We start from the raw sequence: 12186 nt of genomic DNA, 5'->3' as shown, positions 1-12186 counted from the left end.
GCCTACTGGGGGCTTCTCAGTTGGTGGAGGTTGGAGACTGCAAAGGAGAAGTTTGTGACACATTCATTTTGTGGCTGAGAGTCTGTGTCACTTTCCTCTACCTAGAGTCGTGTGTGTGTGTGTGTGTGTGTGTGTGTGTGTGTGTGTGTGTGTGTGTGTGGCCGGTTTTACTGAAGAGACTGGCTAACTGGAGGACCTCTTACACAGTTAAATGCAAACCATGTGTGTGACCTGAGCTCTCCCTTCCCTCCCCAGAGTATTGCACATTTGGCGCAAAGAATGGGTTGAGCTGCAATGCAGTGGGGTGTGTAATGTCTAGTGGGGTGTGTAATGTGTTGGGAGAGATACATGCATTGAACTCAGCAGAGAGCCTCAGCCTGCAAGGAGATTGTTGGCAGCCACTGCAGGTCCTGAGTGCAAACAGCTCAAACTCCTTGCCCCAAAAGGTTTTCCCATAGCAGCCCACTCCCCACTCCTACTGCTTAGATAGGTCTCATGCGGGGCACACAAAGCTTTTATGTTGTTGTAGCCAGAGCAGACTCTCAACTTCACTAGCCCAGTTTTAGACAAGGCATAGAAGCAAAGGGGTTGGGGATAGCTCGGTGGTATTTGGCTCATGCCTAGTGTGTTTGAAGTCCTAGGTTCCATTCTAGCACAAAAAGGGGTTGGCAATACACGATGATAGACTTACTTAAAACATGATAGTTTTGTGATTAGTTGTATAACTGTATAACTCAGTCATGTGATTCTTGGTCATGAACTTGTTAGATGGTTGCAGATGGTGGCTCTGTGGTTTCCTAGTGTTCAGAAGGTTCACCCCTGGAGTTGTAGGCCCTTGAATCCAGAGTATTTGTCATCAGCCACCACAGATCCTAGTCATACTGGCCAGATAGAAAGCACTCTTACAAAAACAAAACAAACAAACAAAAAGAAAAAGAAACAGAAAAACAGCAAACCAGAAAAATGTATAGTGCAAGGCCCTCCAGCCAATCTGGGCTAGCTGCTTCTGCCTGTAGTTAAGAAAAACACGAGGTAAAATGTCAAAGTGGGGTGGGGAGGGATGCAGGCACGTTTTTCCAGAATGCACAGTCTGTAACATGTCTTTATTCACTACAGGGGAGACAGCACGAAGGCAGCAAGTCCCCACCTCGCCACCAGCCTCAGAAAACAGCAGCGCAGCCCACAGCATCGGGAGTACTCAGAGCACTCCCTGTTCGAGCAGCAGCACAGCCTAGCCAGAGACAGATGCCCACCCCTGCCGCCAGGGCCGGGGCAGTACTAGTGCTGCGTGTCCAGACTTGGAAGGCTTGATCTGGGTTCCCTGTGGGGAGAGAGTGAAGTTCAAGAGTACAGACACAGCCTGCTGTACCCACCCCCTCATCCCGGCCAATGTAAATGTGACCCCTGGACATCTGTCACTCACAAAGCTAAGCTGGTGGCCTTCTCCTCCAGCCCCTCACAGGATAGGGGTTTCAATGTGAAACATGCCAGTTATTTTTTTTTAATGCTGCTTTGTCCAGGTGTCCAAACATCCATCATACGGGGTGGTAAGTTTTACTCAAGAGTAACGGGGATAGTAAAAGGATACGACAGCTGGAGAGTAGAACCAGGGAGACATAGCCAAAGATTCTCTTCTAACTGAACCAAGATGTAAAGTAGAAGAAATGTACCCTCCATATCCAATCTGCATCTCTCTCTGGGTGCCCACTTCTGACCTACCACACCCACTTGGTCCCCTTTAGCTTGCTAGCCTTGGTGGGGGGAATACACCTTGTCACTCATCAAGGCAACATTCCTTTAATTGGGCCAAAATGAATGCTGATTCCTGTTCCTCCACACCATGCCAATTCCATAAGTGTCTTAAGGTCAAATTTGTCTGTTCTCATAGGCATACAGAAACAGAAAATGGTTTTGTGCCCGTTTCTGACATTTTATCCTGATAACATTTAAACTTGGGGTGGGGGAAGGGTAAGCGAAGGAATTTGCAAGGTGGTGTGTGTGTACAAGTCTGTAACATCGCACATCGGAGATATGATCACACCCTCCTGAAAAATGTTCTATGCTTCCAGAGTCAGAATGTGGCTTATATGTGGTAGACTATATGAACTCAACATATCAGCCTTTCTGATGAGCCTTTTATAAAAAAGCCAAACCCTTCCAGGAGGCAGCTCCTTAGGAATGGGCCCCAGCTCATCTAATGATGTCACCAGTTCTTCCCTGAGGAGGGAGAGAAAAGGGAGAAGGGCCATTCCCGTTAAAGAATCTCACAGAAGGGTTTCAGGAGAATGTTCTTTGGCAAAGTAATAGGTTGCCACCCTAACAAAACTCAGTGACTGCTCTTTGGTGAAACTGAACCCCAGAGGGGACTCTCTATGCCAGATCCCCTGCAAATCAAGTAGCATTGCTTTTCCAGAATCCCCTCCTCCCTCTCCCCCCAAACAACTTAAGATTCTATAAGCAGAACAAGCTAGATTCTAGCCTGAAATTCTCACAAGCAAACTCCACTGCCTTTAAAGTTAGGCTGTTTTGTGCCTAAGCTTCATGATTGAAAAACCTCAGTGGGAAGTGTTGCTGGTAGAAACAATCTCTTAGTCACTGCGCCCTAGTCTAATTGGATGGGTGGCAGGCACAGCTTTTATTCAGTAGGGATAATCTGAACCAAAGCAGATTCCTTCAGGGCCAATAGCTTCAGACTGATGCATTGATACATTGAAAATAATTTCAGATTTGCATTGATACATTGAAAATACTTCAGATTTGCATTGATACATTGAAAATATTTTAGATTTCCACATGTAGGGACAAAATGGTGTAAGACTAGAGAAATTTTTCTTCAGTTTATTGTTTTATAACATGAAGTTGTCATTGTGGAGGACCTAGATATTTCTACGCTACCTGTGTTTAAAAACAATGCGCTTTGCCTAACCTTCAGCAGAATGTAATTGTTAAGTATATTCTATGTATAAAGAAAGATGTTTAAAGATGTCTTCAAAGAAGACGAGAGTCTTTAAATCACTTATAGCTATATTTTACTACAAAAAGTCTGTATAAAGATATATTTAAATGTTTTAGAGAAATTTAAGTTACCCCACATGAAATGTTTTTTTCAGTTAATTTCAGTTACTGTGAATTCTTCTAATCAGTTACTTTAAAAACAAAAACAAAAACAAAACCTTTTCCATCTTGTTAGAAAATTAGCTATGGGAAGGTATTAAAAAGATTCATTAGATGGACAGAGTTAAAGATTTTTGTAATATATTTAAATGTATATTTTTGAGAGAAATAGTACATTGCCAATGATTTTATGATCTTAAATTAACTTACAAATTTATAAGCTGCAAACTAAAAGATTTTTAGAAGGAGAAAGAAAAGAAAAAAATTGCTCTTTATTTCCTTAGATGTCTAATACTCAGCTCAAGAAACCCAATCAGTATTGGGGAATGAATGTTCCAAAGTATAAAAAGCCAGGGTCTCCCCTGTCTCTTGTTACGGCATTTCTGACCGCTTTGCCCTTCACAGACTTAATACAAAGTACAAGCTTTACTTTCATAACATATTCTGCAAGTTTCCTAAGACTGGCTGAATCCAGTTTCACCTACAAAGTCTTGTGTTGTTTCTGGGGGCCACACAGTGACCAGAGGCCACACTCAAGTCAGAGGTGGCTGTCTGCAATGCTCTACTGTAGCATTTCATGTTGTGGTGTTCCCCAGCTGTTAATGTTGTGTTTTCAAAGGCTGGAGATTTTTCTTCTGCCTGAGCTGGTCATGTATCAGTTTTTTCCTAAACACAAAATGGTGTCTTGCTCGTCTGGTAATGAGATTGTAAATCCTGTTTCCTGTGTGTGTTCTCGGCAGGTGTGCCTGAGTGTGTGGGGTGCACAGGCGTGCGCCCTTCTTTTTGTACTGTAACTACCTCATGGTTTGAATGATAAGTGTACTGCTGGTTGTATAAACAGAGCACATTTTGTCGGGTGAGTTGTGTATGCAAACTTTTTTTTAACCCTGTTTGTTTTATCTGGGGGTTCATTCATAAAACTGACAGATATTTTTCTAGGAAGGACTGTTATCAGTTTCCAAATACAATACTCCTCTATTCTGGTTTTTTCTGAATGAGCCTGATTTCATTACTATTTTTCATCTATGAGGGTCAGAGCGTACCCTGAAAAAATCCCTGTGGCCAGTTTGAACACCCCTGCTGTAACCTGTCCTGTTTGTGAGTCAGCAACTTTGTGAACCTGCTTAGATTTATAGTTTTGATAACCACAATTTTAATTCTTTTATCTGTGCATAATAAAAAGATATATATCAATTATCAATTCATGTCTTATTTGTCATCACTAAATTCTCCTCTTGGGCTGACACAGCTCTGATTACACCTGCTGCAATAGGACCGGTGAGGAAGAGGAGGGTAATGGAGGGAAAGGCAAGGGCCCAAGAAAGCAGAGGGGGTGGGGTAAGCAGTGTGGAGGGAGGGACTGTGTCCAGAGTTCATTCCTGACTTTCTATACCCCTCCTAGTGTCGAGGGGCATGCACACACTCATACACACACACACACACACACACACACACACACACACACACACACACTACATTCTGGTGCTCTAAAACAACCACAAGAACCGAAAGACAATCTCATCACTACAAAAGGAGGTTTTGACATGAAAAGATTTGAAGAGCTAACTGTGGGTTCACACCCACAATTCCAGCACTCAGGAGGCTGATGGGAGAACAGTTCTGAGACAGCCTAGGCTATATGATAAATTGCAGGCTAGCCTAGGCTATCAAACAAGGTCCTGTTTGGTGTCTTTTTTTTTAATTTATATATTTGGATGGGAGAGATTTAACAATGCAATTAAGCTTGATCCAGTGGGTTTACAAAAGACCATTTTCCAGGTGAGAGAATGTTGTATAGATGAGATAGTTCTAGAAATTTCCCCTCACTCCTCCCCCCACAATTACTTATAGATCCACTCTATATTCATCCCTCCCTCCTTCACATCCCCCCATTTTTTAATAACCCACTAAGTCCATATGAGTGCTGCTCATAACCTCATGGATGAGAGGCAGTCACTGGAGCACAGCCAAGTGACCACGGGTCACGCCCTTAAAGGAGATGGACTCTCATTGAGCAACCACCAACTAACCTTATCTCTAGGTCCTCAGGTAGGGGTGGGCCTGCCCATTTTTCTAATGAGCTGGGGTTTTTTGTTTGTGGTTTTCAAGACAGGATTTCTCTGTGTAGCCCTGGCTGTCCTGGAACTTGCTCTGGAGACCAGGCCCGGCCTCAAACTCACAGAGATCCACCTATCTCTGCACCTCCTGAGTGCTGGGATTAATGGCGTGTGCTATCACCGCCTGGCTTTTAGAACTGTTTTTAAGAAAATCTTCATGGGGGAAATTTTGTGTCACACACATGACCAATGTCTCCTTCTCATTCCATTGGCTTCTTATTCTGTTCATAATAGATATATCACCAAGATAATTGTCTTTCACTTAGGTAGTTAGCTATGCCTATCTTTCCCTTGTTGCTTTCTTGGCTTTCTTGGGGTTCTATAGCCCCAGACAGACCCTAACACATTGTCACTTTTGCTCTTAAGGTTTGGATGCTGAGCCCCATATATGTTGGATATGAAGGAGAGATCTATTTTTGTTTCTTCCAGATGAGAATTCAGTTCTACTAAAGGGTCTATTTTGAAGTTCACCCATTTTCTACTACACTATAAGGTTTTTTTTTCAGAGAAGGGGCTCGAGATGTAGCTAAATGGTGGATACTGGCCTAGTGTGCCTGCAGACCTAGGTTCAATCACGATGAAGAACAAGAGGAAAAGAAAATGGGGGTTTGATGGGGGACGTGCTTCTGTGTATGTGTTTGTTTTATTGGATGATAAATAAAGTACTGTTTGGCCAATGAGGCAGCAAATTAGGCAGGACTAGGAGTCAAGGAGGATTATGGGAAATGTAGTAAAGAAGTGGTGATCTAGGCAAGAAGTGACATAGCAGGGAGATTCATATATAAGTAAGGGCAAGAAGAATATCGCCCCTTCTCTCTTCCTCCTGGTCTCTGCTGCAGAGTCACCATGTGAGCCCAGGCAGGCTGACATCCAATAAGATAAGTCTTATAGAATACATATATTTATGATAAGACTGAGCTAGCAGATGAGAAATCCTAGTCATTGGCCAAGCAGCATTTATATCTAATATAAGTCTCTGTGTGTTACTTGGGATCATAACATGGTGGCGGGTGGAACTGGGGCAGCCTGGCAGCACCCACATGGTGGCAGGGCTTGGGTGGCTTTGGAGTAAAGACTTATTGTTACAGGGGTTGTTGGCATTAAGATTGATTTGGTGTGAAATCATAAACCAAAATAGTGTAGCATGAGCTAGCCTAGGAAAAGACAACTAGAGCAATGGGAGATCCAGCTAAGATGCTAACATGACAACAGCTATAGTTTTCACTGTGTTCTGCAATTATTCCACATCCCAAATGAAAATGTTGTAACTCTGAGACCTACATAAGCATTATGGGCTGTCTGGTTTTCACCAAAAACAAATCTGGCTTTCCCTTCCCGTTATTGCAGAAATTTTGAGAAAGGGTGGTCTGATCAGTAATAAAAAGCAGACCAATGTCAGATCTACCCCAAGGGTTGTGGGTCAACCCTGATTTCTCTCCTGCCTCACGGAAGTCACTTGTAAGTCAAACATCATTTGTAATGTGTTATTTCTTCCAATTCTGTAAAATGAAGAAATATCACCGAATGTGGACTTGTGAGGCATCTTTTTCCTCGTTTCCCAACCAGCCAAGCCCTACACTGCTCTTCCCTAAGGTGACATATTTAAAAGCATGCAAACTGCTTGATTAATTTTTACAGATGTCGTTAACAGTGTAAGATTTGAGTTGGGCATTTTTCTGTCTTTGTCTCTAAGTTTCCATCTTGCCTTTTTCAGAGGAACTGGGCACTGTTGCTTCTTGTAGAGCTGATTTTCACACTAAAGTAAAGGTCATATGATGTCACCTTTCTCCTCATAAGGTCACAGCTTGAATTGATTTTTAATAATTTTTCTCCACTTCACTGACTCCAATAATTTGTTAAAAAGAAAAACAAATTCAAAAGTAGAATCCCAGGACTTTTTTTTGTTTTTTTAAAACTTTTAAATGCCCCCAAAAGAAGCAATGTATGGGTCTATTTTGGCCTAAATCTGAGAGGACACAGTCTGCCATGGAGCAGAAGGCATGGTAGCAGGAAGCTCTGTGACAGAGTGTGCGGCTGAGTAGAGCCCTCACCCCTCCCATCTTGGCAGAGCAGTAGGCAGAGAGCACACACAGGAAGTGTGTGTGATGGGGCTATAAAAGCCAAGGCCCAGCTCCCAGGGACCAACTTTCTCTGGAGCATTTCCATCTTCCAAATGGCATCACCAGCTGGGGACCAAATGTCCAGACACACCAGCTTTCAAGCCACACTGCCTGCCACCTTGGCTTAAGAAGTGGGAGTTGGAAATGAGTGTATAGTCTGAAATTTTGTCACCCTGGAGTATGAGGACCAGCCTTCAGGGGCCCTGACCAAAGAGATGCAGACATATGGAGAATCATGGAAAATGTGATTTGTTGGAGGACCTACACTTGGAAGTGTGGTCCTACCTATCCGGATGAACGCATTTATGGGGTGCACAAATGTGACTTCATCCTGCCTGGAATTTACCTGGCTAAAGATGATATTTAAAAAGTCAGGTGCATCCATAGTCCCACAGTAAAGTCCCACATATGCTTCTAATATTTTAATCTATTTATGATTTGCCAGGAAAATATGCAAAAGAAAAAGAAAGCAGGGTTACTCAGGGACATCATGTAAGTTAAGGTTTGAGATGACTGCAGTCACATTAGGCTATATCCATCAATCTCCCTTCCTTAATTGGCCCTTACAATGTCACATCCTACCCCTTTCCTGGAAGGCGCCCTCAGCCTGCTGGGGGTTTGAGCATCATGTAGGCAGCATGCAGCAAGAATGTTCGTTCTTCATGGAAGCAGAATCCACAGTAACTGTGGCAAGTGCCCAAAACCAGACCCCCCAAAAAAGTCTTGCACACAGTTAACAGCAAACTTCTACCCTGAGCCCCAAGAACAAAGCCAACAGCTCAGCCTGCTTCCTATATAAGGGATGTGATTAGGCAAAGCATAAACTTGTGTGGCAGAATATTCATTTACACTGTGTGGAGAGGTGTCACTGTGATGGGTTTGATAAAGAGCTGAATGACCAATAGGTAGGCAGGAAGAGGTTAGGCAGTACACTTCTGGGGACAAAGAGGTCTCAGGAAAAAAGAAAGGTGGAGTCACCAACCTGATGCAGAGAAAGCAGGAAACAAAGGAGGAGAGGCAAAAGCCATGAGCCATGTGATGACATAAAGAGTAATAGAAATGGATTAAGTTATAAGAACTAGTTAGAAACAAGCCTAAGACCGAGCTTTCATAATAGTAAGACTCTGTGTCATGATTTGGAGGCTGGAAGTTTGAAAAAAGCCTGCTACAAACATGGGTTTGCTAGCAGTGAGTCATCAGGGACAACAGGAAAACAGCAAGACTAAAACTGAGGATAGAAAAAATAAATGTTGGCCAAGGACATATAAAAAGGTAAATCTGTGTCATCCAACAGCACAGTTCTGGCATCATCAACTCTTCTGGAGTATGCCTCCAGAAGTGGCAGTGCTGAGAGCTGGCATAGCAGAGCAACCACCCATGCTGGCTGGTAGGATGGAGTCTGTTGTAGTCTGACTGTAAAAATGTGAGCGCAAGCGCGCATGCATGGGCGCACGCACACACATGCACACACACGCCCCACACACTTCCACCCCACCCCTACATCCCCACACCCTCCCACACACCCCACACAGACTTGTGAGCTTGAACATGTGGGTCCCTAGCTGGTAGCACTGTTTGGGAAGTTCTGGAATCCTTGAGATGTGGCCTGACTAGCAGAAGGGATCACCAAGAGCAAGACTTGAAGGTTACACCTGACTCTGGCCCCATTCTCTGCTTCCTGATTCTTCAAAATGTAACAAGCAGTTACAGTATGGTGGTCCCACCACTATAGACAGAGCCATTCTAGTTGTCATGCCTTTCTGGTCACGATAGACTGTTTCCTGACTTGTGGGTCAGAACAAGTTCTTCCTGCCTTAAATAAGTTTCTGTGATGTATTCTGTCACAATACCCAGAAATGTAACACAACCCCTTTCAGGCATGGGGACCACCCTCTCAGCCAGGTAACAGCAGTAAGAAATATCCATTGCCTTTAACTCCTAAATGAAGAGAGCCTGGTGCTCTCAACCTAGTTTCAGAAGAATGTCCCATAATGCATTCTGTAGAGCACGACAGAGTCGAGGGAGAATGTGGCAGTTTTTTTTTTTTTTTTTTTTTTTTTTTCAGCACTTAGGTGATGGTAGGCACCACAGCATGGGGGGCACAATCTTATTAAGGTTCCTGTATTCTATGTTCTCCCCATTCTGCCCATCATGGTGGAATAATGGATACAATGTGACATAACCACAGCCGTCTTAAGTGGTAGCCATTACCTCTACATAACTCTAAATGTTTCCCCTTCCTCTTCAGAATCTAAGTTTTGTCTAAACTCTGAAAACCATTATTTCACTCTTACTCCTCCCCACCCTCTAACTCCAGACAGTCTAAGAATTGTTTACAACAGGGAGACTGGTTTGTCACTAGTTTACTCCACAATGGAAAGACATGGAAATTGCCTCTTTGGGTGTATAAAATCTGCCTCCCACAACCTGAATGGCCCCAATATATATATATATATATATATATATATATATATATATATATATGTAATTTTCCCTTAGAGCAGGATGATCTGTGACATTCGGAGAAACTTTAAGACACAACTAAACTATTACAATAAATAAATTGATCTCTGTCGTAACTCATTAAAACATAGTGTACCAGGGGTTGATAGTAATCTCCCATAGGAAAGACTAGATGGCATTCAAGCATCGGCTGAGTAGGCTTGCTTTCTTCCCTGTTTGGGGAGATGCTTGAAGCTGCACTCTATTTTAAACTGATTTGGTGAACTTACAATTGAAAGAAAGGATTTCTGCGGTGACTCAAAGCAAAGGCTCCTTCTGTGAAATGAATAAACACTTCCTAATCTTTCTGTAAATACAGATTTTCATACATTCGGTTGGGTTGCTGTGTTCTGTGAAAAGTTTGTTCGCTGAGGCTATTGTGGGTATGGATATGGCTGAGTATTTGGGAAATGAGTAAAAAAGAATGAGCTTACCCCAAACCATGTCATAAACCCTGCTGGTCTTGGTAGAATTGTCAGGAGTGATTTCCAGGGCTTTTCCAGCAACCAGGAACTCCTGTCTGCATTGAATATCGGATGCTAGCTGATTTGCTATTGAATGACATGGCCTCAGTGTAAGAATGTCTCCTAGTTTGCATCTCTATGGGCCTAAGCATCTGAATAGGCCTGCACCTGGGTGGAGGGGCTAGGTGTGAGTAACAAGTGAGGACAGGGGGAGGGGCCAGCGAGGAGAGAGAAGAAGAAGCACAGGAGTGGTCTCCTCCTGGTCATGGCAGGAGGGTTAAGAAACAGTCGAAAAGATGGTAAATAAAGAAAAGACTCTAAGTTTACAACATGGAACTGAGAGCTCTTTAAAGATGACAAGATGCCTTTGTTTGGTCTTTATAGCTGCTGGGTTGCTAGGAGTTTCAAGGTCCACAGGCCCACTCAGGCCAAACCTCATGGCTGTCGTGGCTTGGAGCTGAGATATGCCAGGTCATGACAACATGGCACCTGAACTCGGGGCCTGAGAACGGGGGAAGAAGCCATGGACACCACGAAGAAAAGGACACCAAAGAAGCAAGGCAGAGGGATGGACACTTCGAAGAGATAGTCATCGCGGTCAAATGGGTGGGAGAAGACGCACTCGCAGAAAAAAGAAGAAAGAAGTGGCCGAATATGGTGAGTGAACAGCGTTAAGTCAGGAATAAAACTGTATATAATTGTAGAAAACAGATATGTGTAATTTAATATAGGAAGACGTCAGCCAGCAGCTTATAAAAAAAAAGAAAAGATAAATCGGGTTATTTAACTCTTAAAGCAGAAATGTGCACAAAAGTATATATAAGACGAAAATGTCAGCCAGCAGCTTACGAAAATAGCTAAAGTGGGTTACTTAACCCTTAAAGTTATAGAAGGTTCACAAATAGGAAAATGTCAGCCAGCAGCTGACAAAAATAGGTAAAGCGGATTATTTAACCCTTAAAGTAATAGAAGGTGCACAAAGTAGATGGGTGAGACTGAAATGTCAGTCAGATGATAAAATGGTAAAATGTAATGTGTTAAACTCCGGAGTGAAAAATGCAGGTAATTGTAAATATGAAACAGGAACACTAGCCACATGGTAAAGAGAAGTAAGTTAGCCTTGAAAGTAAAAATGTATGTAGTTAGAGAAATCAGGCAGGTAATTGTTACTCAGATGATTGTATATTTATTTACTTGGGTATAGTTTAATAACCAGGAGACTAAAACAAAGTGAAAACAAGTACAGGAGATTTTAGAGTTTAAAAGTTTTAAAAGGATCCTTCCCGCTTGCAAAAGCCACCGCCATGATGCAGCATTGCGCAGGGGCTTGGGAAGACATAGGTGCGACCTTGAATATACGCAGGCCCTCGGGAGATAATCTAGGAATGTAATGGAGAACAGAAAACTCTGCGCCTACTTAGGGGTGGCTGGATGGTAAAGAATATACAGGACAAATGATTAGGATGAGCAGGGAGAGAGAGTTAATGAGTACTAAGATGGAGAGAGAGTCTTCACCTCCTTCATTTTAAACTGGGAATACAGAAAGGCAAATACTCAATGGCAAAATTCAGCAAGAGCTAAGAGACTTGGAAATTTTAGCGAAATTGTTTACAGGAGATAAATTTACAGGTTTCCTCTGATCAGAGAGAGAGAGCCTCAGGGAAACATATCAGGATACATGTGCCAATATTATTCAAACAGCTCTAGGAACTAATAATGGCTTATGTCCAGTATGGACCAAAAGAGGCTGATAGGGAATATTGCTGTAGAAGCCTCACCCCTAGGAAATTGAAAGCAGGTAACCACGGCCTGCCGGTCAGGAGGAGGAGATTTGTTATAGAGAGCAGGCAGGAACCTAGGGAGTTAGTT

At 42.9% G+C, this 12186-nt stretch overlaps 1 protein-coding gene across 1 annotated transcript in view; it reads left to right on the top strand.

Annotated features, from left to right (window-relative positions):
* The window catches only part of Tgfbr3 (transforming growth factor beta receptor 3), a 180519-nt gene extending 176204 nt beyond the window's left edge, over positions 1–4315 (top strand). The window contains exon 17 of the mRNA XM_027425899.2: positions 1117–4315. Within this exon, the coding sequence (XP_027281700.1) occupies positions 1117–1235 (119 nt within the window). The 3' untranslated portion in view covers positions 1236–4315. The remainder of the gene's footprint in view (positions 1–1116) is intronic.
* The last annotated feature ends 7871 nt before the right edge of the window (positions 4316–12186 follow it).

Source organism: Cricetulus griseus, chromosome 7 (assembly GCF_003668045.3).
Source record: "Cricetulus griseus strain 17A/GY chromosome 7, alternate assembly CriGri-PICRH-1.0, whole genome shotgun sequence".
Lineage (NCBI taxonomy): Eukaryota > Metazoa > Chordata > Mammalia > Rodentia > Cricetidae > Cricetulus > Cricetulus griseus.
Note: the sequence above shows the minus strand (reverse complement) of the source record. Positions and strands in the feature narration are given on the sequence as shown.